The 27,835-nt window shown below is 39.4% G+C and overlaps 1 protein-coding gene across 1 annotated transcript in view; it reads left to right on the forward strand.

The window, feature by feature from the left end:
- Positions 1 to 27,835, forward strand: part of ABCA4 (ATP binding cassette subfamily A member 4) — a gene marked incomplete at both ends in the record, with an annotated part of 75,542 nt that overhangs the window by 43,153 nt on the left and 4,554 nt on the right. Inside the window, 26 exons of the mRNA XM_082484215.1 lie at positions 500 to 724; positions 3,309 to 3,486; positions 4,834 to 4,965; positions 5,705 to 5,844; positions 6,731 to 6,868; positions 7,133 to 7,320; positions 8,103 to 8,193; positions 8,792 to 8,997; positions 9,428 to 9,476; positions 10,003 to 10,244; positions 10,674 to 10,798; positions 12,112 to 12,210; positions 13,248 to 13,437; positions 15,559 to 15,653; positions 16,672 to 16,704; positions 17,867 to 17,972; positions 18,094 to 18,168; positions 18,624 to 18,793; positions 19,789 to 19,966; positions 21,397 to 21,512; positions 22,454 to 22,601; positions 24,023 to 24,146; positions 24,893 to 25,022; positions 25,916 to 26,036; positions 26,894 to 26,956; positions 27,068 to 27,174. Coding sequence (XP_082340341.1) covers positions 500 to 724; positions 3,309 to 3,486; positions 4,834 to 4,965; positions 5,705 to 5,844; positions 6,731 to 6,868; positions 7,133 to 7,320; positions 8,103 to 8,193; positions 8,792 to 8,997; positions 9,428 to 9,476; positions 10,003 to 10,244; positions 10,674 to 10,798; positions 12,112 to 12,210; positions 13,248 to 13,437; positions 15,559 to 15,653; positions 16,672 to 16,704; positions 17,867 to 17,972; positions 18,094 to 18,168; positions 18,624 to 18,793; positions 19,789 to 19,966; positions 21,397 to 21,512; positions 22,454 to 22,601; positions 24,023 to 24,146; positions 24,893 to 25,022; positions 25,916 to 26,036; positions 26,894 to 26,956; positions 27,068 to 27,174 — 3,469 coding nt within the window. The remainder of the gene's footprint in view (positions 1 to 499; positions 725 to 3,308; positions 3,487 to 4,833; positions 4,966 to 5,704; positions 5,845 to 6,730; positions 6,869 to 7,132; positions 7,321 to 8,102; positions 8,194 to 8,791; positions 8,998 to 9,427; positions 9,477 to 10,002; positions 10,245 to 10,673; positions 10,799 to 12,111; positions 12,211 to 13,247; positions 13,438 to 15,558; positions 15,654 to 16,671; positions 16,705 to 17,866; positions 17,973 to 18,093; positions 18,169 to 18,623; positions 18,794 to 19,788; positions 19,967 to 21,396; positions 21,513 to 22,453; positions 22,602 to 24,022; positions 24,147 to 24,892; positions 25,023 to 25,915; positions 26,037 to 26,893; positions 26,957 to 27,067; positions 27,175 to 27,835) is intronic.

Genomic DNA, 27,835 nt, shown 5'->3' on the forward strand with positions numbered 1-27,835 from the left:
CCAAATTGGAAAGACAGGAATTCTTGTACAAAAGTTAACACCAACTCACTCAGGCCTGGAGCTAATTTCTTAATCTAAGTAGCAGTTTAGCAGTTTGCTTTTCATTTAAACTTTTCATTTTGTTTTTCTTTCTCTCACTCCCTGTAAGTCTGGGAAAGGTTTCTATGGCCTTTCTCTTCATGTGGTGAAGAATTTGGTCTAGAGCCGCATGGACAAAATATAAACTATGTACCTAATATTAGTCAGGATCTTCTACTCTGAGTCTATAATTGCAAAATTATCAGTCGTCTTCCTTAAATATCTGTTCCTGACACTGTGAAGCAGATTTTAAGCTAGATGGCTTTGAGTGCTGGGTTCCTAACCTGAGTAAAGCACTGATGTTTAAAGGTCTTGGAGAGCTCAATGCTTAGCACTACCTCCTTTTCCTCAAAGCACCTCTAGACATAAGAGGAAATTAAATTTTGGTTAATTAAATGTTGGTTACTTTTGGTTTATATAGAAAAAAGTCCAGAATCGGAAGGCTGTGTGGATCAGAAGGCCATGGAAGGGGAAAAAAATGAAAGCAGAACTAAGGAATCTGAAGAACCTGAAAAGCCAGAAGAAAAGAGTGCCAACCAGAGGGAGAAGGATGGTAAAAACAAACGATGTAAACACAAACAAGAAAAAGAACCTGTCGAGCAGGGGAAGTCTAAAACAGATGTCCAGGACAAAGATGAAATTAATAGTAAGGAGAGCAACCTAAGTATTTCTGAGATACTACACTCATTGTATATCATAACAAACTAGATGTAGGAATGATTGGAGTCAAACTAAACAGCCCAGTGGGCTACAGACGGTAGCATGCAACTGCTCAGGAGAAGCACTGACTCTCCTAACTATCCTCTTACTGATTCTTCTACATTCACAATCCCTTAGAATATTTTAGATACCACACATAAGAGCTGCCTTCCAGAAGAGCTCTGCAGCTTGTTTTTTATCATGCAAATGCAGTCTGTTTCTATAGCAAGTTAGTGTTCATGCTGAGGGAAACCTTGGAGACACATACATTGACTTCTTAGAATTAAACAGAGCCATGACTTCAATAAAAATACTTATGCTGAGAGGAATGTTCTTCCTTTCTAGCCCCTCCCCTCCTTTTTTTTTGCCTATCTTTAGCGTGTCTTGCATCTTTAGGGAAAGGCTGGTTTCAAAGGGAATTATCTGAAGTGCTCTGTGTGTCTGTCTGCAGCCTTTTATGATGCTGACATTAGCTACCACCTAAGAATTCCTGAATGACCTGCCTTGTTTCCAAGTCCCAATGTCTTCTTTTGTGGGGAGCTAGAGTTTTCTGTATGTGATGCTCAGAGGAATGCATGTGGATTCTGTAGCAAAAGAAACTGCTACAGACAGCTCTGGGCCCACTCTGACTCTCTTGAAAAGCTAGAGATAAAAGTGGGGCCATCGGAGCTCCTCACGTAGGCACTGAAAACATGCATTCAGGGTGAATGGAAACAGGACAAGACTTCAAAAGAAAAAAGACAGGCAGAGGGCAAAGGTTATTCAGCCAATCTTCTGCCTTATCTTTGTGGTGCTGTACTCATCAGCTCCCAGGTTCCAGCTGCTCCACGGCCACAGAGGAAGGGTTTTGCCTGTCACTGCACAAAAAAGCCTGCCAGACACACAGGAAGTGGGAGATGTCGAAAAGCCAAGAGCAGACCTGGTATGGTTCAAGGACACAGTTTCCAAAATTACTTCATGTAAGAGCTAGTGCTTCATGTAAGAGTAATGGGGTGGGAAATGGAGAGTAGTTCTAATGGCTTAACTCCAGTGTAGTCCAATACTAGCATGGGTTAGCAAAGCAGGGCAGACACACTATAAATCTGTCCTAATTGCCTGATATGCTTTAAGCAGAGCTTTCACCAAAGCCCCATCCACATCCCCCACAAATGCTGCCACCTCTGAAGAAAAACCTAAATGGCCCAAAATTGTACTGAGGGATGTATTCTATCCTATTCAGGATCAGAATGGAGAAATATGAATCACAAAAAAAAGGGATCTCAACCCTCCACCAATATCCTTCATGTGATGCAAAGCAGATACTGGGGAAGATCATCAGAGAATTTGCCTCAGAACTTGTCAGTGAGTCTTGCAGGCAAATATTAATTGACCTTGATATGTATAAACTGAGGTGGTACCTCAATTGTCAGCATATGCAGAACTATCGAACCAGACTCCGTGCGAACTTTTGTAAATACAGGGATGTTTGTACTTGGCCCAGTAAGGTAAAAGGGAACCTAGATTCCTTCACAAAGCACAAGAAAATTTTGTCATAAACATAATTTTATTTAAAATAAAGCTACCCATTCTAGATGAATTATTTCAGCTGCTCTGTGGTATGCACAGCTCTATCATGTACAACATATTTGGGACTTTTTCCTGAGTATTGTTTATAATGACAGTCATAGAAGCCACTGATGGAGGTGGGGCTGGTTGCACCCAGATGGCATTGGCTGCTCTCCACACAGGCCTGCTGGGTACTGAACAATTTAAGTAAACTGCAATTGCAAAACAAGCCTCCCTACAAAGACTTAAGCATTCTGTGTAAACAAAAGTGGACAGGGTCTTCAGTTTAAATTTCTCAACTCCCATAATTCACATTGCCCAAGGGCTTAATTTACTTCAAAGAAAGTTTGTTTTGTCTAGAAGCTGATGCAATAAAACATCCTAATGGTGCTATTTACAATAATGCATTTTTAATCCTGAGAGAAAGCCATCTCACATAGTGCTCATGTTAGGTACTGCCTAAGTCTTGAGCTGGCCTCTGCAAGGGGGTAAATTTCACCTACTAAGATTAAAGGCAAATGTTGTTTTTTTTAAAAGGCATCATGGTAAAAGAATGCACAGCTGGGCAGATGATTTGAATGGCAGATTTCATCATGGATAGAAAGGCAACCTGCTGCTTGTTTAATGTAATCTCTCAGCCTATCTAAGTATCTACAGACAACAATCCCAAATAATCTTCCTGAAAACAGAAAGCAGGTTCAGCTTCACCTGATCCAATGAGTTATCTCACCACAGACCATTACAATTCTGGGCTCTGCTTCTCCTGTCATTGATAAGTGGTGAATCTAAATAAATTGCACTGTAGTTAGAAATCTTGCCTCAGTTTGGTACTGGTGTGACTGGAGAATCTGGCCCTAACACATGATGCTCTGTATTTTACTGGGCATGTGTTGTTGCTTCTGCACTTATTGATGTGTCACCATCAGAACTGGGATTAAAACATGTGCTTTTATTCCTTTTTCATTCTTGAATTCTTGCCTTTCAAGTAAATACGTTCTTTGAGCCTGAGCCAACAGGACTGATTCCAGGAGTGTGCATTCAGAACCTGGTGAAGATTTTTGCAAACAGGCCCAAGCCAGCGGTAGATGGGATGAATATTACTTTTTATGAGGACCAGATCACAGCCTTCCTTGGTCACAATGGAGCAGGAAAGACAACCACCATGTAAGTGTGTATTTTAGAAGAAGCAAATCCAGGGCAGTGCTCCTCTGCTTTGTCCTGAGGAGCAGTCTTCTCTTTTTACTCTTCCCTTGTCTCTCTACCATCCCAGCAACTAGCTTGACAAACAACATCAAGTTTTTCCAGACATGGAAATGCTACCCCTAGGCAAAGAGAAGATATCCTGGATTAGCTAAAGCCCTGGGAGGGAGGCAATGCATGACAAAAACAAGTGAAAGTCTAGAGAGAAGGAAGAAATTCTCTCCCTTGGAATTCACTTCCCATGGCCAAACTCCTGATAGAGGAAGAGGGGGAAGGATCATCTGGCTGAAAGACCTGAAGATTTGAAAACCACCACACTCCATGCGTTCTTGGTTTTTCTCTCTAACTGGCTTTAAGTCAGTCACATTTTTTGGTTTGTGTGCAAAGGAATATAAATTATAGAACCTCTTTAGACAAAATGGTTACATATATGCAAGATCCACGTCCAGATTAAAATGTTCCTCTAGTCCTAGAACCCTGCTGTCTCAGGAAGCTGGACTTCAGGAATGTTTAATTTTCTTTATACAGTACTTTATTTGGCAAAATAGGATTAATTGGTGAACAAAATGTCTCCTGAGTCTGTGACAAGTTGACCAAATGTTGAAAGAACTGAAGTGTTTCATTATGATGTTTCCCAGCAGAACGCTATTTTTTTTAATTAAAAAAGACTCTTATGCCAAATGCACTTTAAATTACCTTTTTTTAAAGCTTTCCCACAAGAAATGTTTGATCCAAAATAAAAGCATTCTAATCTGCTGAAACATTTTGTAAATTTGTTTTTCTAGTCTCCTGATAAAACAAAAAATTTCTATTGCTTTCAAATTTTCAGAACTGAAAAATCCATTGTTCATCCAAATCTAGTAACAGCTTGCTCCCAGTTGCAGCATAACATTCGATCCCCTTCCATTTTACAGAAAATAAGTGTGTAGAGCATGGGTCGGCATGGCTGGAAACCTCAAACCATTATTATCTATCTTGGTCCTAGTGAGCTTCATTTCAGACCCTTTTGTATATAGGGTGATGTAACATGCTGAACAAACTACTCTGAAACAGAGTAGCTGACTAAAACAATTTTTTTCATGCAAGCCAGAACCATACAGGCAGGTGTATCAAAAATTACATTAGCAGATCCACAAGATTCTCACTGTAGCAAGACAAGAGTATTTATGTATATGCTTTTTACTGGAGTTGTTTCACCAAGGCCCATAGTAAGAAGTCCTCATGCTCCATCTAGTGGAATCATGCAATGCATTTTCCTAATCTGGCACAGAAAGATAGGAGAGTGGGAATTTCCTCATTTTATTTTCCCAGGTCGATACTGACAGGCCTCTTCCCACCCACCTCTGGAACTGTGCTGATTGGAGGCCTGGATATTCAAACTCACATGGACTCCATTCGGCACAGATTAGGCATGTGCCCTCAGTACAACATCTTATTCAATCAGTAAGTATCTTTCCATACTAGCTTTAAGAATAAGGGTCCCAGTCTGCATGCTTGACACGTCCCCAAAGCCTGTGTTTTTTCTCTTACTGTGCTGGCAGTAGATATATCTCAGAGGCACTTCTCCAGCTCTTAACACTTGCATAGGGTAGGTGATGTCCTTCTTCAGTAGAAATCTCCTGCATCACTCAGCTGGGAACAAAGACGTTTCCAAGGAAAATTACAGTTCTTGGCGTTGGTGTTTTCTGTTGCAGCATGGGTTAGCAGGAGTTCAGTCTGGGGATTCATGCACTATAATTTAGGTCTCCTATAGCAAAAAAAATCTGAGCTGACAATGCAGAAGCAGGATATTTTTACACCCATTTTGCACTACCATCAACCATTTACTACCTTTTCAGGTGATTTCCAGCTTCACTGCCATCAGTTTGTGTTCATCGCAACAGCAGACTCCTCCTTAATGCAGCTATGCACATTAGCTCCCATTTTATTCCCATAAATGTATAGCTTGATGCCTGCTATACCTGTTCCTTTACTAGCAAGTTCTGCTTTGAAGAGGTAGAGAAAGAGCCTATGATATCTGAGTGAAGTGTGTTTATCTCAAAGATCTGTGATCCAGATTTAAGATAGAGCAGCCCCTTTTTCTTTAGCAAGATAAAGCTAAAGTGAATTTATTGCCACTTGGGAAAAAAAAATCTGCTTATTCATTTGAATTGCCTTGGTGCCTTTCTGTCTGATTTCACAGCCTTACTGTAGCAGAGCACATCTTGTTTTATTCTCAACTGAAAGGGAGATCCAGGGATGAAGCTGAGCAAGAGTTGGAAACAATGCTAGAAGACATGGGCCTTGCCCATAAAAGGAATGAAGAGGCTCAGAATTTGTCAGGTGCCCACAGGATTGTTCTAAGATGTTTTTTCTGCTGCCTTTTCTTTATCTTTTGGTAATTATTGTTTGAAGTACATGTTTGAGGCCATATTTTCACAGATCAGTGTGCACTGAGGAGGTCTTTACTCTCGAAGAGTAAATCATAGAATTGTCTAGATTGGAATGGACCTTTAAGATCGAGTCCAACCATCAACCTACCACCACCAAAACCACCACTAAACCATGTCCCTAAATGAGACTAATGGGACTGTACAAATAGTAAAGCTGGCACAACCTGTCCCTAAAGCTTCTGTTTCTTATAAATGTGCAACAAATTCAGATATACTTAAAGCTGTTATTTCTAAATTGGTATATAAAAAAAAAATCTGTCAACATAAGAACAAAAAACAAAATACAGCGTTCAATTATTTCAAGGCAAATGAAATTCAGTACTCTATAGTACTGTATTATTTGGTACAAGTAATATCTTTCATTCTAAACGTACAAAGGCACATAGTGTATTTGAACCACATTTCACTTTCAGATTCAAAAGGTGATTTGAATAAACAGCCAGATGTTCTTATACTATGTTGTCCTGACTGCAACTGTAAAAGTTGGCTAATTTCACATGAGAACATGAAAATCTCCTATCTTCCCACTTTTGCTTCTGACAAGAAGAAAATGCCATACATAGATGAAAAATATATTTAAAAGATTTTTGAACAAGCTGTTCTGAACTTCAGAATAAAATTGAGACAGTTGATTTAACTTTGCAGAAATATTTGTCTGAGGATGGGTTTTGGTTTACTTCTATCAATTTGTCCTCACACTGAAAAGTAGTGTTAGTTACATCCCTGCCACTTACGTAGCTCATCTCAGACTCCTGGATGTGTCTGTCCTCTGGCAGGTGGAATGCAAAGGAAACTGTCTGTTGCCATTGCTTTTGTGGGTGAAGCAAAAGTTGTAGTCTTGGATGAGCCCACTTCTGGAGTTGATCCATATTCCAGGCGATCTATCTGGGATCTTCTGCTGAAGTATCGCTCAGGTAACAAGTTTGAGAGTGGAAATAGTTTTAGGTTTGTTTAAAAAACCCTGTCATAGATGCAGCATGTGCCTGATGTAAACTGTCACAAGTAGTGTGATATGAATAGAAGCAAATAAGTTTCTTTTAACAGGTACCTATGGATGTGGCAAACCTGGGACCTGGCTCTGGTGCAGAGAAAACCCTGCATTAAATGCCAAAAAATAAGCAGAGTTTTGAGTTCCAGAGAGAATCCATGCCTTAAACATCCCTCCTTGTTCCTTCTAGGCAGAACCATCATCCTCTCAACCCATCACATGGATGAAGCAGACATCCTTGGAGACAGAGTAGCCATCATATCCCAAGGGAAACTCTTCTGCTCAGGCTCTCCTGTATTCCTAAAGAACTGCTTTGGGTCTGGCTTCTATCTCACTCTCGTTCGCAAGATGAAAACCACCAGAATTGGAAGGGCTACAGTAAGTACGTAGCTCCCTCCCTGCACATGTAATCTGAAAAGTACTTACACATATTCATGCAGTGGACCAAGGCAGAAAGCAGTTAAGGGCTGCTTGAAGCTGTGTGACTTCAAAATGAAGAAAGCAGTGAGAAAATTTGATGATAGGAAAATCTCTTGAAAGTATATGGATACAAGAGTCTCTCTGTAAAAATATTCTGTTTTTTTAAATACATATTCAGCCAGAGAGGTGAAAATAATAGGTGGATATGAAGCCCCCAGTGGTCTGTAGTTCACTCTCACCAGTTGAGTATGACTAAACTTTTACCAATCAAGTTGCCTTTGTCTGTATACAAGTCTTTCTGATGCTTGCTTTTGCAGTACACTGGTTGTAAACACGGTGTAGTCTAGTCACTAGCTCAGACCCCAGAAAAGTCTACATTCATCCATAGCTAAATCAACCTTGCAGAGCTCGAGAAGCAGGGATCTGGATTCTTTCTGCTGTTAGTAATGCTTCCAAGTCTTAGTAGCAACATGATCTGTATACTCATGGCCACTGCCAATCACATTTCCCTAGGTATTTTGCATGCAATTTAGCACTGACAGATATGCTTTGTGCAGGTGGATTTATGTTTTCTGCATTGCTTAATCCAATCCTCAGATGACTTTCAGTATATGTTCAAGATGCTCCAGATAGGATGTATTTTTCACTGACTCAAGCCGTTCAAACCCTGACAGCACTTACATCCTCTTTTGCATGTATCTAAAGCACTTTCATCTTTATCTGTTGCTTGTCCGTGCTAGTCACTTTGTAGCTGTGGATCTCAGTGCTCCTGCTCCTGCTCCAGCTGTGCACGCAGGGACAAAGAAGGAGCTCCAGAACAGGAACTGGATGGTAAGAAGTGGGATGGTTCTGCATTCCAGCATATAGCTATGTCTCCTGTTACGCTGCAGTCTCATCTTACAAATCAATGCTGCTGAGGCCCACTTCTTCAGTACTTGTGTCTGATATCCGTATTGTATTGTAACATGAATTTTATAAGGTTTCTTTGTGGTTTTACTTACCATTACCCCTTTTAGATGTGTACGTGGTCTCAGGTACAGATGATGAACTGGAAGTATGTGTGCTTTAGAAGTATAAACTGAGTTTTGAACCACTTTTCACCCAAATGTGTAATTTCTTAATGGAAACGGAAACGTATCTAGAGAAAAGGAAACTGGCTTTCTCAGAAAAAAAGTAATTTTGGCTTTTCTACGTGGGAGAATTTAAGTAGATACTCCTGAAGATTTTGTTGTGCTTTATTAACAGACCTGAAATAGTTTCCTGCTACCTAGGTCCAGAACATAACCCAGCCTAGTACAGAATTAACTGAGATGTCTTTGGGTTATGTAATAGAGCAGTCCCCTTTTGTATAGTGCAAACAACAGCTTTTGAAATCATGCTTAGCATGGTTAAGTATTCATTCTTTCAACACTGTTTTGACTTTTCACAGGAGATCTGAATGAGCTAGCAGAAGTAATTCACCATCATATCCCAGAAGCAAAATTAATTGAAAGCATTGGTCAGGAACTCATTTACCTTTTGCCCAATAAACACTTTAAACAGCGATCTTATGCCAGTCTCTTCAGAGAACTGGAGGAAACATTGGATGACCTGGGACTCAGCAGTTTTGGAGTTTCAGACACACCACTTGAAGAGGTAATGGAGAGATTGAAATGTCTGCTGATCTTATCATCAGTCCCCAAAATGTTTTTCTGAGACAGTTCCTGTTCTTAAACGTGCAATCTTACTAATTCCTAATATCCCCTTCAAAATCTAGTCACGTATGCAGTGGCACACTCAGAAATTCTTTGGAATGGGCATAAAGAAAGGATCCAAGCCTTCCTTCATGTTAGCCTTGTGCAGCATGGCTCATTAGCCTGAAATCTGTCTGTGTATGTTAGTTTGGTCCTTTCTTTATTCTCTGAGGTATTTTGTAAGAGACCTCTGATTGTGTAATAAGCAGGAGTACTGAAAAAGTATCTAATTTTCTTTTTCTGGTACATTAAAGGAAGATGTATCATGTTCCAGAGGTCAGGTTATTGTACCTGTTCTATTCCTAACTGGGAAATGTATTTATCTCTGGCAGGTTTTCCTAAAGGTCACAGCAGAAGCTGACCCTGGAATGCAAAAAGCAGGTATAGATCCATGAATCAGTATTTGATAAACTTTTCTTGGGACTGTTCTGTATTCTGAACACCAAGTAAAGAATAGCCGCAGAACTTTCAGGTTTTGTATGGTGTTCTTGCCAAAATAAATTTGGTCAGCAAATATCTGTTTTTAGGGCCTGACATGATATCTGAGAAACAAGATGAAGTCAGCAGAAAGACTTTTATTTAGATTGGATGAGGTTCTTAACTATGTAAATAAAAGTGGACTGTCAAGCCCTCAGATGTCAATGGTTTTAGGAGTTTTTATAAAAGTACTTTGCTGACCATTAGTCCTTAAACTACATACACAATTAACTTGTTCATCCTGCTGAGTAAGAGGAGTGTTAACATATATGGTGCCACTAGATACAGCCACAGTGCAACAGTTGCAATTAAAGCAAGTTGGTGATGTGATATATACAGTTGGTAAAATCTGGAGCTTATTAAAATGTTTGTGCTACCTTCAGGTATGGAGGATAAAGTGTCTTCCCTGCCCCTTTTCATCTTAAACTAGGAGACACTCAAGAAAATGGTTCTGCTCTTGACAAAACTTCCACTGAGAACAAACCAGCTGAACAAACTGCACTGAAAACTAATGACACTTCTCGAATGCCGGTAGGCATAGCAGGAGATCAAAATGAAGGCAAAGGGTCCCGACAGTATAAAGGTTTTCAGCTTGTACATCAGCAGATCAAAGCACTGCTCATCAAACGGTTTCATCATGCTTCTCGCAGCCACAAGGACTTCCTAGCCCAGGTATTGACTTATTTTGCTGTTCTTGACTCTTTCCCACAACGTTCTCAAGGCTTTCTTTCCCAACAATGTCTCTATGCAAAGCAACAGAGGTGCTGCAAATGGATAACAGCGTCCCTAACTGTTCTGATTCCAACTCTTCTGCCTCTTATTCTATTTCTTTCTGCCTAGAGTCTATCACCCACACGAAGTTCATGATTCAGTTGCTACTAGCCCAGCATTTTATTTTTAACATAATAAAGATCTGTGACAAACAGAATCTTAACTGAAAGCATTGGAAATTAAATTGTTGGTGTTCAGGAGCTAAACCAGATCTGATCTGTGTGCTCCTGCTGTGCCTCTTTTGTTTATAGATATGTTATGAGGTGCGTACAGTGTCACTCTACAACATATATCTAGTAACCTAGTGTGATGTTTTCATGTTCCCTGCAGATTGTTCTCCCTGCTAGTTTTGTGTTGCTGTCTTTAATACTTACAGTCATTATTCCTCCATTTGGAGAATATCCTGCCTTAACCTTACACCCTTGGATCTATGGACAACAGTTTACTTTCTTCAGGTAAGACGAATCACTGAGTAAAGTACATCTGTCATATATACGCCCTTTTCTCCCTAGTGTTTAGGGCCATGGGGCCCTGTCTTAATGGGTTTTTCTCACTCTATGTGGATTAACTCCACTGGAATCAGCAGATTTAAAATAGCATGAAATTGGTGCAAGTGGAGAATACAGCTGCTAGTATGTCTAATCAATACCAATATCAAATATCTTGCTGTCTTTGGTACTCTCCTCTTCCTACCTGAACTCATGACCTCAACACTTACAAAGTTCATATACTGCCTAACAGGAGATCCAGGACAGTAAGAAAACTGACTGTGTCTGATATGCCATTGAGCTACCCCTATATTCATAATCTTGGAGAAAAAAAAAATGAGATTCAAGCCTATCTGTTGACCTGTAGTAGATTTATTTATAGTTAGTACAGTATTTGGGCAAAGTTATGGAAACAAGATGAAAGCAGAGACTCAGGTTTTATTAATGCTGCTGCTTAGCAGTTTCTCCCCACACAGTATCCTTTGGCTGGGTCTGAATATTACTTTTTTTTTGTCTACTAGCACTTTGTCTCCTTTCATTCTTCATAGAAGCTTCAGTTCTGTTCTCTCCAGGTCACTGAACAATTCCTCTGTCTGTCCTGAACACTTGCTTCACCTTGACTTCCACGTATTCCAAAGCTGAACTTTCACCAAGTCAAAACACATGCCATGCAGAGGAAATCTGTAAACGATGTTTAAGTCCTAGACTAGCTCACAACTAGCAGAAAGCAGCAAAACTGAAGGCAATAATTTTGAAGCATTTTCCTTGAGTTCCATACTGAAAATTCATATAAAACTTTAATTTACACGTGGTAGCATACGGAGCAGAGTTTGATATTCATACTTGTGTAATACTTGGCACTAGCAATATTCTGTAGTATAATGTTAGTAAGTTGTTAGTTGCAAACGCTTCACTATAAACAGTATTGTCTCTTTGGCTTCAGCAAATGAAAATGCAGAATATGTTTTTCATCTTCTGATTCCTGAGTGTGACAGGGCTGAGAAGGGTTGAAATGTGGATTCAAGCCCTTTTGGAGAATGTTGCTATAGAACTATGTCAGAAGCCATGCTTTAATATTAGGAGAAAAGAATCATTCCTTTAGCCTGTTAACCATCTTGGAAGGTTCTGGGGTTTTGCATAAATAAATAAATTAATTGAATTATCAGCATTTAGAGGCAGGCAGTTGGGTCTGCCATGTGACTGGCCTTCACCAGTTGCTATGTGTATTCCAGTACAGTACAAAAAAAATTCATAGAGAAAGTCCTATCTTATTTCCTTAGCAATGAGCGTCCTGGCAGTGAGCAGATGGTCTCCCTGACTGATGCTTTCTTGAATAAACCAGGATTTGGAAATCGCTGCATGAAGAATCAGCCTCTTCCGTAAGTTGCTAGCTAATCTCTCTTGAATGAGATTCCAGCATGGTATTACTAGTGGAACTTGAGTAGTGAAACAAGAATTAATTGGCTTGACTTTTCACTACAGCCAATGCTTCAGATATATTGTTGGCAATAATTTCTGATATCAAGTCAAAAGTAACAAAGAGCAAGGCAACAATGCCACTGGATTAAGAACGATTCACAGTGCTCAATGTGACTAGCTGGAAGCCTACTCATGTAGCCCTCTATTGAGAATTAAGCAACCTTGAATTGTATATCATTAGGCCAGTGGACTCAGACCCAAATCTTCACAGCTTCCCTGGCACTTGCCATGTGTGAGTCCCCTCAAATTCCTCCTGTTCCCAGTGGTGTGTTTGGCAGCAATAGCTTCAGCAATTGCTGAGATTGTGAAGTTGCAATAGGACAGTCTCTATGAACTGAAGCTATGCTTAGTCTAGAAGACAACATTAGTAGGGCTCTTACTTTAACATTTGTTGTCCTACCCGCTTACCCTGACTGTGAGTTCTGCTTTGAAGACATTTGTCACTGGCATGCTATGCTTTGCCATTTGTTCCTTTTCTCCTGCCTCTCTCCCAGTCATGATATCCAGCAATTTGATTCTTCTGGCTGTTGTCTCCTCTCTATTCCCTTTCCTCTCCTCTGCCTGGTACAGCAGGAACAAAGAGGGAACTTTAAAAAATAAAGAGAGAAAAGATATTGCATGAGCAAGGAAAAGGATAGTTTCTTCACAAAAGATGTGTCTGCTGCAGATTTCATATGTACTAATGGGTTAAACGCAGTTCCCTTGTTCCTTCAGTGTCCTATCCACAAGCTGAGGACAGTAAACTTGGCAGAGATGTGGGGGGAGATTATAGTTATTCATGTTTACCAGATACTCTAAAATGTTCTTATTATTCATAACTCACAGGATAAGGGCTGAGGGGAGAATGTCTGCTGAGAGCATTGGATTTTGTGGATTTGCGAGCACAAATTTTTGCGGATATCTCTGCAAAGCTTAAAGCATCTGTTCCTCTACACAGGAACTACCCATGCAATGATATGCCAACTGCCTGGAACACACCTGCTGTTCATCCTAACCTAAGCAGCATTCTGCTGAGCCAAAAGTGGAGCCCAGAGAATCCTTCACCTTCCTGCACGTGCAGTACTCGCAAGAAACTCACTATGCTGCCAGAATGCCCTGCAGGTGCAGGAGGCCTCCCACCACCACAGGTAGTGTCCCTGTAACACAAATCTTTGTGGAAAAGTTTCATGGCAAATGCTGGAAAGGGACTAGTGTGTAAGCATCTTGACATGCCAATATATATTGAAGGAATTGAGTTCACTTTTTTAAGGGAGCAAGAATTGCTGGAATCTGGAAATCAGTTTTCACAGGAAAAGCTTGTACACTTACATGAAATTTGATTACTGTTTTAATCCAAATTGCAAACTTTTCATATAGAAGAAAATCACAAAAAAATAACAATTTATCAAATAATTTAAAATATTTTTTTCTTGCCTCAAAGCACAATTCTGTTTAGAAGATTGCCCTTCTTTAAAGAATGGCAGAGGAGGGAGAAAGAAGAAGAGAAGGAACAAAAAATGTCATGATTTTGAAAATCATGGCATGGGGTCATGTCATGAAAACTGGAAAAATTAATATTGATTCAACCCCAAATAATTACTTTTTTACATGTCTTTTGTTTCCATTTCTAGAAAGAAAGTTCTAAGCTAGCAAAATGAATGTTTGTATGCATGTGCATGAAGATGAGTAATTTAATAACCACTGATGCTCTATGGAGAAGAGATGAGAGCTACATTCCCACGTGTTCCTATCAATGAATAATCTATGTAGTGCCCTTTATAAAATGTGCTTCCTCTTTTGAAGAGCAAAGGAAAATTATAGCCTGTTAGTGTTTACATTTTCTAAATGTTTTTCTAACAAGTTAAAGAAAACAGAATTACAGCCACTCTCAGAGGAAGGAATAGCTCACTAACTTAATGTCTCACCATGCACAACATTCAACTTTAATATTGCTGTTTGCCATGCTGCACACATTAGCCAAATGACTGAAATAGCTCTAATTTTAACACTAATGTTAAATCAATTAATCAATTTCTGAATCCAAATCCATGACACGATCTCTTAAAAATTCAGCTTGCTTTGGTTTCTCTGTCATTATTCACAAAACAACAAAGCAAATTTGTTTTAAATATTTGTAGAATACCTGTATGTGAAACAAAAAAATAAATTAATAAAGAGGTTACATTCTGACCTGATTCACAGCATCCCAAGTTATTTCTGATTTCTAAGTAATCCCTGTCCAACAGACAGCCAAAGTTGGATTTTGCTAATTGCATGCTAGTGTCTAAAACTTCAAATCCAAGTAGGATGCAAAATTAATTTTTTTGTTTGTGGGGATTCTAGCCCTCTAAAGGAAATGTATTTATTATAATATTATCCTGATAATTTCGCAGGATATGGTAATTTTGTATAACTTGTCAGGAAGAAACAATTCACATTTGAGTCTCTGGGGAAGCAACAGTATGTAAATAATTGTGATGTCTCAGCACAGACAGCTCATCTAATGAAGGCACTATGAGGATGCTACCTCTGTATTGCCTAGAATCAGCTAGACACCAGTAATGTGTCTTCTGTGTCATCCAGTACTGCCTCTCTGTGGATAAATGTAGGAACTTCCGGAAAGTTCATTAGACTTATTTTCTAGGTCATGTCGTTTCAGATTGTAAGCTTTGCCCTCTGAAAATGCCCAGGAACCTTTTAAAGTATATTCTACCTTGGGATAAACTCAGGAAGTTTGAGGTCTTGCATTTCACAGCAACCCTGTATGTGCAGAAGACTCACAAAGGCGTCATGTGGCATCATTTTCATTACAAAAAAAAGAGTAATTTTCATTCAAAGAATCTAACATGCTAGTGTAGGTGAAGTTTTCCTATTAATTTTTACTTCTACTTGCTAAATCATAGGAAACTACCTTATCTTCACTGGGACCTCAATTTATTTGAAAAGCTTCCTTCTTTCACAGTGAAAAAAAAAGCCTTGAGCAACCCTGGCCTTTGCTGCAAATAACTCAGGTCAAGTTTCAGAGTGAAGTGCAACTGTTTTGTGTCAGGCATCGCAAACTTCTGTGATTTGATGATTTCTTCTGAAATCTTCATAAAGTAAGGATGTTTAGGCTAGAAAATGAGTGACCCATCCTCATTTCAGTGATACTATGAACCTGAGCAATTCCTCTGAACCAAAGCTACTTTTGCTCTTTTCCTGACAAACACTTAATAGCTTTAGAGATTGTAAACTTTACTGCAATTGATTAGGTTTTCTTTTCTTTCCAGAGAGTGCAGCACAGCACAGAAATTCTTCAAGATCTGACACACAGAAATATTTCAGATTTTCTGGTGAAAACATATCCCACTTTGATAAAAGGGAGGTAGGGGTGAATCCTTCTTTGTTTTTCATATGCGGTATTTTGTACCTGGCCATGAAATTCTCATTTAATAATAACACAGCAGCTGATGTGCTACAGTATTGTGTAGACATGAGCATCATGTCCATATTCCTGATGTAAGAATAGGAGATGCTCATTTTAGGGGAGTTAAATTATTTTAATTACACCTATTTGTATAATTGGGTACTCCTTTATAGGCAGAGCTAAGTTTCAATGTTGATGGAATGCCGTGTTAATGGTGAGAAAACCAGTGACTCTGCACAGCGTGGTGAACTGCCTTGCAGAGGTACCAGTTTGTGTCCCTGAAGAACTGTAGCCACAGCAGCATTAACCATCTGCCTGAGTTAATCATCACTTGCTTCCCAGAAGTCCTACAGAGCCAAAGGACAATGTTACATCTACCCTACTGATAGCTCCTCAGCTTGCATGAGTGTCATGCATGGTAATTATCTGTGCAGTGTCCATGACCTATTATTTCTGATTCAGGCCTTGCTACCTTTTCAATTCCCAGCAGAGTTATTGAATTCCCATTATATTAGCTATGTGCTGGCTGCCTTTGACTGATTCCTCTTAGCACGTCATAATTGCTTTAGATACATCCTTTAAAATCAATTAACTATGGATTTAGGATAGAGCCAGTATGTGTCACTTTAGAAATCTTGCATATCTCTGTATAAGCTGGAGATGAATCATGCCAGAAAACAAAATAAGACAAAAAAAAAAAAAAAAAAAAAAAAACCACTGCAGGGAACACCAAAAGTCCTGACAACACTACAACTCAAAATAATCAGCAGAATTAAAAAAGAAAGCAAATAAAACAAAACAACAACAAAATAACCCAAACAACAAAAAACCCCACCCCAAACAAACAAAAAAGCTGTCTAGGGGAAACTGGAGATCTGCAAAATATGAGAATTCACCTCTAATTTCCGTTTAGGCCTGACAATAGCATTGACTTTGATTCAGCGCATTAAGAGAGGATTCTTTTTGTCTGTTTCAGCTTGAAGAGCAAATACTGGGTAAATGAGCAAAGGTAAGAAACCGATTCACAGATTATGGTGGTAAATAAAGGAACAATGAATTTCTGTTTATCTATGCGGCCTCACAATGTTTCTCTGAATTGACAGGGGGAATTGTGGCAGATAGTGTAGAACAAAGAGGTGGCTTCAGTGGGACATAGGTTGGGGCTAAACAAGGGTTTTATAAAGACAAGGGGTTGTATTTGTTTGGACTACTCCCACAAGGGTGAAGGCCAGAGGCACACAATGGCTCTATCACAGTTTTATTATGTAGAAGAGTCAAACTAATGGGATCTGAGCGATGGAAAGTTACCATACAATACTGCTCTACATTGTGATAGTGCTCTGACACAGCTCTTTCAAACTGCAGCAGAAAAATATGAACCCTCCAAAAAAAGGACCTGGGTAAGGTGAAACCTAGACACCAGACTATCAAATACAGAAGTAACAACCACAACTCCTCACCCCTGCTCTAAGCATAGGCTGTAGTTAAAAAACAGATTCCACTAGTGCTCCATGCTTACATAGAGGCATCAGCTAACCCCAGTGTGATGTCTACTCTGCAGATACTAAGCTTAGAAAGATGACTGATTAGCCTGAAGAACATACTTATTTAGTTTTCATCACCAGTAGGAATTCACTTCAAAGGTAGTAGCTGGATGGCTGGCTTCCTTCACGGAATATCTGCTTGTTCCTGTGCAAACATTGCTTTCTATGGGATTAGACTTTGGTTCATCTCGTGCAATAGTATTTATAATTTTGGAGTATATGCTGGCACCAGCATTGGTGAATACCTGCTCCTCTCAGGGCAACTGAAATTTTAACTAAGGTCCATGCTGTCCTCGGTCCTCCATGCTGTTCAAACAGTTATATGTCAATTATCTTGATTTAAAGATTTTGCGTTGTAGAAATAACTGTTTTCTCCAAATCTTCTATCTAAATAATTTTCTCAGGATCCTGGTATGAACCCCTCAGAAACTGACAGAACTTCTATTATTTGTAAGCCCTATGAAGACCTGATACAACTTGTTAGAAAAAGAATGGAGATTGTTATACATTAGTTATATGATGTATAGAAATCAAACTTACATTAAGTGGATTTTTAGTATTTCCATCAATGTACAGAGTTTTGGGGTCTGTGCTACAAGTGACTGATGATACTGTTTTCTTTGTTAGATATGGAGGAATTTCCATAGGAGGAAAGCTCCCAGTCCTTCATGTTTCTGGAGATCAAGTTGTCAATTTTTTAAGTGATCTTGGCCGAATGATGAATGTGACAGGAGTAAGCAAGATTTTTATGGTTTTATTTTTCCCTTTACTAAAGAATTTTTATGAAGCTGAAAACCTGCAGCATCAGATTTCATCCAGACAGCTGATCTTTAGCCTTTTCTTTTTTATTTTAGGGACAAACTTCACTGGCTGTTGCGAAAGAAATTTCTAATTTTCTTAAATACATGGAAACTGAAGATAATATTAAGGTATTTGCTGGAAGTAGTCTGCTAACTCACAGTCTTTCTTGACACAGACTTCAAATTGTGAGAATATTTCTAGTGGCATTCTCAGATCCGTAAGAGCTGAAATACTATACTTACAAGTAATATGGGATACAGTGCTAATGCAAAGTTATTTCTAATGTGAGATTTTTTTAACCATGTTCTTAGTACTTCTCGCTGTCCTAAATACTTCTGAGTAGGACACATTCTGCTAAATATTAAAATGTGCTCCTATAAAATCCCTTGACAGTGGTTATCCAACCCATTTAAAGGCATAGTATGTGAGCTCCTGCTGGACTGTGCAATGAATCCCTGGTGCTGGATTCTTCCCTGCTGACAATGTCCACAAAAGTAGATAAAAGGCAGCCACATTTTCTCCCACAACTCGGGGTTATTAGTGAAGGCTTCTTAAATAAATCTGTGCTTTCTGACTCTTTTAGGTGTGGTTTAACAATAAAGGCTGGCATGCTATGGTTAGTTTCCTTAATGTAGCCAATAATGCAATCCTTAGAGCTAACCTGCGGACTGGCCAAGCTGCTGAGGAATATGGGATCACTGCTATAAACCATCCTCTGAACCTCACTAAAGAGCAACTCTCTGAAGTCACTGTGTAAGTCTGCCTGTGCTCTGCTGCTAGCTTTTACCCCTCCCTCTCCTGGCAGCATACCACCTCCAGCGTACTCACACTCTGAGGAGAAATACTTCAATTGACAGAACATTGAGGCCTTTTCCTGAATTTTTATTCTAATCAAGAATTAGATATACAATCTATTCTTTTCTGTCTCATTATATTCCTATAAGAATTCATTCCCATCCTGTGTAGGAGCTATGACTATTGTTTATACATGATTACCTGTTTCTGCTGATTCCCAAGCACAAAGATTCTGAAGTCTTTGTTCATGCTCCAAGGCCAATAGATCAAGCTGTGAAATAAGACAGATATAATAAAAAAAGGAATTGGAAATTGTCCTTAATTAACTACAGGTAGGCAGTAGTTTACAACCTCCATCTTGGTGCCAAGGACAAGACACAGGTAGATTTACAATGGCATGTAGTAGGGTTGGTGTACTGCAGAATCTAAAAGCCATAATTTCCTGAAAAAAGACACCCATAAGAAGACATGACTTCCCACTCATGTCTCCTATTAAGTTCAGAAGTCAGTGAAACTGAAAACTTCTGCCTTAGCACAGAGACAAGATCTGCTCTTCATCTCACTGTCTACAACTTGCCTCTTTGAGTCCCTCTTTTCCCAGCTCCCAGAGCACTTCGACTGTTGTGCCTTAATGTCTAGTTTGAGACACACCATACAGGAAAGGCTGTCAAACTGAGATATATATATATATAGGAGTTTAACTGTTCCAGAGAATGAAAGCAAGTAAAAAATCAGGTAGTGGTGCCACCAACATCCATATTTGTTAGCTACAGTCTGCAACAGCACTTGGGGAAAATAAACTAGCACATTTTGAAATTGGAGAAATCTTCTACTTACAGAATAACCTTGCTACTTCTAGATCTTAAAATTCCCTCCAGATTCCCCAAATGCTAATATAGCATTGTGTTGAGTCCATTCCCTTGCTCACAGTCCCTTCTTGTGCTCTGTTTTAGGTTGACCACTTCAGTGGATGCTGTTGTTGCTATCTGTGTGATTTTTGCTATGTCCTTCATACCAGCTAGTTTTGTTTTATACCTTATTCAAGAACGTGTAACAAAAGCCAGGCATCTACAGTTTGTCAGCGGTGTGAGCCCTGTGATCTACTGGCTAACTAACTTCATGTGGGACATAGTGAGTAACTGCTGTTATTTCACAGCCTGCAATTACTCCTGGGTTTGCATGAACTGAGGACTAATCTGTGAATTGAGTGAAGGCAATTCTGTGCATTGCAAAGCATTCATTTTTTTAAGTGTTTCTCAGAGAGCATGCTAAGGATCTGACCTCCTAATTACAGATGTAGATATTGTCAAGTGCGCAGCTCATTATTCAATGAATGAAGCTGAACTTATTGTAATCTTAGAGTTTCCAGTCCTTACAACTGAAAGTATAATAAAGTACAACTTACCATAGCAGGGGAAAGCCCAGTTGCCTGATGCTAGTCACTCCTGCCCTCTAGAACAACCGTAACGTGTTTCAAGATATTCAAGAAATGTAAGTGGGAGATTCACAGGCTGCTGGAACAGTAGCTGGAGGCCAGACAAAATACTCTAGAGTGTCTAAAATGACATAGAGGTATTTGTTTAGATCACTGAATCATGTTCACTGTGTTGTTCCAAAAGGATTTAGACCACAGGCCCAGACTTGCTTAGACAGGGCTCAGCTACCCTCCCTTTACCCCACAGGCCACTTTGTCACAAATGAGCAAATACTTTGCCTGGTTGAGGCACAGCAAGGGGTTTGTTTTCTAGCCATGCCTTCTCAGCAAAGAGTGGCCAAGGGCTTATGCAATAAGAAAAGCATGAACATGGAATTGAACAAATTAAAAAGAAAAAAAAAAGAAATAATTGAAAAGCCCAAAATTCTTCAAGCTTTGGAAGGTGCTCTTTCAGGAGAAGGTAAAGCAAAGCATTAATTTAGTAAATGCAGGAAAAGAAGCAGGTCTCTGCGTTCTTGTTTCCTGCTGGTCACAGCAGCCTCCCAGCAGCTTCCTCGAGAGGAATGCTGCTTGGCTGTGGCCCTTGACAGCATGATGCAAAGGTATTAACTGGTGTTAGCAGTTCTGTGAAACTCCACCTTCCATTCTGCATGGGAGCTCTGTGCATTGCAGTAGATTAGCGCTACTAATACTGAGCAGAGAAATTGAGAAGAGCAGTGGCCAAGCATACTCACTTTATCTGCCTCGCAGGAATGTGGCTCAAGTAACTAGTTGTTTCCCTCCTACATAGCCTTTACATCACCAGAAACTGCACTTCCCTTGCATACCCACGGCCTCTTTCTGTGGGCAGCCTGTCAGCAGGACCATGAAATAATTGGCTCCCAAACCATAATCTAAGAAACAATGTATGTTGTATTTTTGATGAACAGTCTGATAAAAGATGTCTCAGAAAAATATCAAGTGCTACCAGAGACCCATTGATCCAAAAGCTTGAGTGTGACTGGTCTAGGCCATAAATTCCAGTGTTCCACAATACAAAATCCTTTTGGAATAATGTGTAGGATCTGGATATGTTTGCAGACCTTCTTGGGTCTTACACACTGATCTTCACCCTGTGATGTGGCAGGCGAATTATGCACTGAGTGCTGGAATGGTTGTGGTTATATTCGCTGGATTCAACAAGAAAGCATACACTTCTCCGACTAATCTCCCTGTGCTTGTTGCCTTGCTGCTTCTGTATGGGTGAGTGTTCAAGGTTGTTCCTGCATGTGGGGCCCTTTATTTCCCATGGAAATGATTTCATGTTATTGAGCTTGGTACTTAGTGAAATCCAACTTTACAGAATAAAACTGAGTGGGTACAATATAGGTTTGCGTATTTCAAAGCATCTAACAAGATGAAATTTTTAGAAAAAAATATAATCACATGGCATTCAATTCAATAATTATTTCATAATTTGTTACTCAAAATAAAAGGCAGAAAAGAAGGTAAATTCATAGAGTCGTATATTAGCCTTTGCGTCCAGATGCAGTCACAATGGGAAACTTAAGATGATTCTTTCAGACCACATGTGTATTGTCCTGTTAAGCAATTCAGGTTGTTATTACTGAATTCTTCCTAGTCAGACTGACTATTGCTAAGCATTGTAAGTTTATTCTAGAGGAATACTACTTTTGTGCTGCTGCATGTGCATTAGCTATGTCCCAGAAATCGTGGCACAGGAAGCTCCAAATCAGGAGTTAAAAAACAATGGTAGAGGATTCAAAAACAATATCAAAATTTACAGAGTTTCTGATTTCTTTGGACAGTTCCAAAAGCTGAGGAGTATCTAGCAAAGCAGTACATCGTATTTGCTTTACCTAAAATTTCTTTTTCTCCCTCCTGGTGTACAATCCAGTAAGATGTGCAAGGATGTCTGGGGTGATAATAACCTTGCTAGCATTAAGTTTTCTCAGTTGTAGCAGTTTCTATGGCCCTGCATTTTAACAGCAAAAGAAGACTAAGCAGAAAAAGCTTTTTATCTTGTGACCAGGGAAAGAATGCTGTAGTAGCATCTCTGGTTAGTTACACCATTTCATTACACTTAGGATGAGAAGAAAGCTCAACTTTATGTTTTCATTAGACCAACTGACATGAGAATACTGAGAACCTGTTATCATAGTTTTTCTATCTTTTGCATGCAGATGGGCAATCATTCCCATGATGTACCCTGCTGCTTCTTTCTTCAGTGTCCCTAGCACTGCTTATGTTGCATTGTCTTGTATTAATCTCTTTGTGGGGATCAACAGCAGTGCCATTACATTCATCCTGGAGTTATTTGAAAATAACCCGGTAAGTAATGTCTTTTTTGACACTTGGTTTTAAAGAGCTGTGGAAAGGGTGCCCAAGCATAATCATCTCTAACAGTAACTGTCTTTCTCTACATCACCACTTTTTCTGACAGTACATGAGTGGGGAATTTGCTGAGTAACTGCAGGGACAGGTGAGCAGAATAAGCCAGAGAAGCAAGGGCAATTGATTTCTTGGGCTACACACACAAGGAATGACATTCAGGGTTTTTCAACCCTATGAGCAAACTTCTGTACACTTTCACGGTGGAGGAGGAGGGGACATGGCACTTTGTGCTTGCTTCTGCAGCTTGGATTGTACAGGAAGAGGTAGATGGTAGAAAATCAGAGTCACCACTAAGTAAGGAAAGTCACTTACTCCTGCTAGTCATTGTGTTAAAGGAGATGTTCTGCTTATAACAGCATTTTGAGAATTTCCAAAAAATGGTTTAACAGCACCAGGAAGGTGACAGAAAGTACAAGAATAGACAGAGTAGACAGTGAGTGCCAAAATTAGTTCTTAGAAAGGCTAAGAGATGTTTATAAAACACAGTTAGCTTGTATGCACTACTACTACCACCTCTACAGCTGCTGATACTCTGGCTGTTGAGACTGACACCCTTTCTACATCTGACAGCAATCCAATTAGCTATCATTACTGATAGTGCATTTTCAAACACTGTGTGCTGATCAAGCATTGTTTGCTAGGAAGGAGGAACAGATCTTGGTTCAGTTCATGGTTTCAAGGGCCAACTTTACAATGCTCTCCATCCCTGGTATTCCTACATTCTCATCCATGCTTCTTGGCAGCGCAGGGTTCAATCTAGTGCCATTCAGTCTGTGGGACAGCAGGCCGGTATTGTTATCTTTGAGAATATGTTCCTGTTGTAGATACTGTGTCTCCAGAGGGAAAATTGCCCTTCTCTGGATTCAGTGTTGGTGTAGCTAGACAGCTACTGGCACTCACACTGTTTTGGGTATCTCCACATTGCACCAAAGTCTAGTGTGTAATTATGCACAGGCAGTAGTACTTTTCGATATTGTGGCGGTCCTTATGATGGAAACATTCCAGCTATAAAGAAAGATGTTACAACAGAAAAATACCACTTTTTCTTGTTGCTCACAGTTGCTGTTTTTAAGAGCTGACACCAGAATTACATGTTCATATACAAAGATTAATTTCTTTCCCCATTGACAGTTTTTCACAAGCACCTTGCCTGGTGCAGTGTATGCCAGCATTCTGCTGTGCTGTGTTCTAGGTTGCAGATGCTTTGGGTGTAACTCGATAAATATTGTTTTCTCTGTTGTAAGAACACAGAACATCCAGTTTCTCTGACATGACAAAGAACTTTTCACTCATGTTGCTATGTTTTCTTAAAGAAGTCTGTTTTTAACTGCTTATTATGTTGCTTCTGTTTCTTATAGTCTTTGCTGAAGTTTAATAAAATATTGAAAAATGTGCTGATTGTCTTCCCACATTTTTGCCTGGGCCGTGGACTCATTGACTTGGCCATGAACCAAGCTGTGACTGAAGTATATGCCAGGTTTGGTAAGTAAGAGCCAATAAGCAACAAGTTATATCAGTGTCACATGTCCTGACCTTGGATGAGATGGTTGGAAGTTTTAACCTGGAAAATTAGTGGCTGTTTCTTCCCTTTCACATCGTCAGGTGGATGACGAGTATGAAAGTTCAACCTCTCTGAGTGAGTTACAGCTGCTGATACAGCTGCCAGAACTCTATGGCCCAACCAGTAGCCTGTATTGGAAATGAACCCATTTGCTCAGTGTCAGATTCTGGTGTCTTTTTATAATTTGTTCTGAAGTCCTTAGATCATTACAGTAAGATGTATTGTTTCATTTCATTTTAATACTTTGGGGGCCCTCATGTTAATGCTTAAGTGGCTGCTGTTCTTCAAATGCATCCTCTTGGGATATGGCTGTCTCTGATATCGGACAACTTCTTATTAAAAGAATAGTCATATAGCAGAACTCATCTGTTTTTATTCAGAAAATGTATGTGTTTCACATAATCCATGCAAATTTCATGTTATGATATCCAAAGTAGTGCATATTCAGAGAGCTTATATTCCTTTTTGCTTCTATGCAGCAGCTGAGCTTGGAGTGTATTTTCTTAAGAATCTTTATAAGACACTGGAAAATGAGACATTGCCTGATCATGATCAAACAAAGTACAGATTTTAATACTAAACCATTATAATTACACCTTTTGTTCTGAGGAGCAGTGTTTTGTTTCAGCAGTATTTCACCTTGCTTTCTGGTGCTCTTTCTCCAAAGGTGAGGAGCATGTTTCTGATCCTTTTCAATGGGACTTTGTTGGAAAGAACCTGGTTGCCATGACTGTTCAAGGGTTTACATTCTTCATTCTGAATCTCCTTATGCAACACCATTTGTTCACCACAAGATGGTATGTCTGGAAGCTTGTATTAATATTCCTTTATTAACAGGGTGGGTGACTTTGTTATTCTCCATGTCCCTCTTTTTTCTACTTCTCTGAATTTTTCAGCTTTTTTTTTTCTGTTTACTTACCTGTTTTCATCTTAATTTGTTGATATCCTGGTTCAAGAAAGGATTTACAAATGTGCATTATCTTAACAGGATTTAAGAATATGTTATTAAAGAAACAAGTTTTCTCAAATTGAGACTTTAATGTAGAGTTTTTTTAGATTAACACATTGCAATAGTGAGATTATAAAACTAATCGGACAGTTTGTAGTGTCATAAGTACTGGCATGAGGTACTAGCCTGACATTCCAAGACAGGAATTCTAGTCCATTGCACAGGACAGTTGCAGTCTGGACACTATGCAAGCTTCCCCTCTCTGCTTTACAAATGTGCTTCTACCTCAATGAAAGCAGCTACCTGCCAGGTGCAAGTGGGTCATTCATTCCTGTTCGAGATTGCCAACAAGAGTACTAATTGGTACAATTATGAAAATAGTGTCTTACAGGGAGGTTTACTCAAAAGATCTGTAGAAGGACTACTATTCGCTACTGAGGAGCAGTGAAACAGCAAAAGCTGTGGCTGAGGGGAAGGTTATGTCATACCAGTGACTGACAAGGCATGGTCTTTTGACCAAGCCATTTCCTCCCTTTTTAGTTTTTAGAGATTAACTTTCAAAGGTCAGGGGTTCTCCCAACAACAGGAATGCTCCAGCCAATGTCACGTTGTGAAGTTACAGTCCCACTGCTTCCACCAGTCACCTTTTTGGCAATTGATTAACCATTGTTTCACACTGTTATTCTAACTGCACCCAGGGCATCTCATTGTTTCTGCAATCAATCTCTTGGGTTCTTCCAGGTTTGCTGAGAATGCCATGTCACCTATTATTGGTGAAGATGAAGATGTTGCAGAAGAAAGAAAAAGAATTATGAATGGAGGGAACAAAACACATATCTTAGAATTACAAGAACTGACCAAGGTAATATTTTGAGATGAATGAAACAAATTAGTCTAGCATAAATTTATTTTTTCAGAATGTCTTTCAGCTATGGATTCAGATGGTATTGTTTTCAAAATCAACCTTGTGCCTTAGAAATTAATAAACTTTTTAGAAGTCAAGGCTTGACATATTATTTGGCTATTACATTTGATTAGAAATCAAACCACAGGGAAGTCCAGCAAGGACAGTGCCACCCTCCCTGCTTAAGGTTTTGGGGTTTGTTTTACCTCACGTCATCCAACATGACTGTCAAATCTATTGAGTGTCCATTTCTACTACTCGTCTGTTCTTCTACAATGCTGTTTTTTCCATAGGTGAATTTCAATCTCAGGCTAACCATTTGGTTGCTTTGACATTGAGGGCTATAGTAATTGCTAATTTATCTTCTTTCCAGACATTGAAGGCATCTGAATTATGCTGTCAAAATGCATGCAAGCTTGAGCTATAGAAATACAAAGATTGCACACACTGCTGGGATCTCATGAATAGAGAACTGCAGTATCGTTCTTGAGACTAACTTGCTATATTGTTCCACTTTGGTTTGATATGTCAGAGATACTTTGTTCCATCAGGTTTATCTCCTAGTGCTAAAGATATGACGTAAATCGCTGCATGCGGAAAAATTGTTATTTTTAGGCGTCACTACAAATTTATTTAATATAACTAAATGTCTGACTTTGTAGAATGCTTACTCTTTCTTTTTAATTTTGTGTTGGTTCTAAAGTTGCTTCATCCCAATAGCATTAAGCTTAAACATTCAGAAGACTTTCTTTGCTGTAGATGTCTTGAAATAAGATTTTTCTTTTTTTTTTTTTTTTTTTTCCCTGTTTATTTAGATTTATGCAGGTAGGCACAAGCCTGCAGTGGACAGACTCTGTGTTGGCATCCGTCCCGGAGAGGTAGGTTGTTCAATAACACTAGATTGCATTCCACGGATCAGTTCAGATTTCACGCCCCTGCTGATTTGCAAGTTGGAAATACTAAAGAATGTGATACATTTTGTTATTTAGTGCTTTGGTCTTTTGGGAGTGAATGGTGCTGGCAAAACAACAACATTCAAAATGCTGACTGGAGACACTGACGTGACATCTGGAGATGCTGTAGTGGCTGGCAATAGGTAAGTACCTTAAAAAAACCAACCCTGTGACAGTCCATTTATCAGGGTAGAACTGCACAGATCATATTCTGAATGACCCAGCAGCTCTTTTCCAGTTTTATGGCACTGAAAGAGACCACAGCTAGCACACACTGGCACTTTATACTTTTAACACTCAGTTGTAAAATCTGTGGGTAAGTTACAATAATGCTAACAGTGGGACAAGGCAATTGGGTCTACTGACAAGAGCTCGCAGACGTAAGATAAACAGTCCAACAGGGTACTTTGATCTGAGCTTTGGGACTTTTTTCTAGCTGCTTCTAGTATCTTTGTTTATACAGTGCTGGCATAATGTCATAAATTAATACAGCGTGATCTGGTGTTCACTTATGTTAGTTTAATTCCAGGTTGTGTGTCTTCATTTGTTGGGTGTAGTTGGGATTTCATTCTTTGTCCATTAATGTGATTTGAACAATATCTATTTTGTTGCAAGGACATGGTCCTGGGCAACCTGCTGTAGGTGACCCTGACTGAACAGGGTGGGTGGACAAGATGACCTCCAGAGGCCTCTTCCAACCTCCATGGTTCTGTGATTCTATACTCCTACTGTTACTACCATCAAAGCATTAGCCTTGTGTCTTGCCTGTCTGTTCCCAGTGACCACACTCTGAGATGAAATTGA

The sequence above is a fragment of the Vanellus vanellus genome, assembly GCF_965231255.1.
Source record: "Vanellus vanellus genome assembly, chromosome: 5".
NCBI classification, from domain to species: domain Eukaryota; kingdom Metazoa; phylum Chordata; class Aves; order Charadriiformes; family Charadriidae; genus Vanellus; species Vanellus vanellus.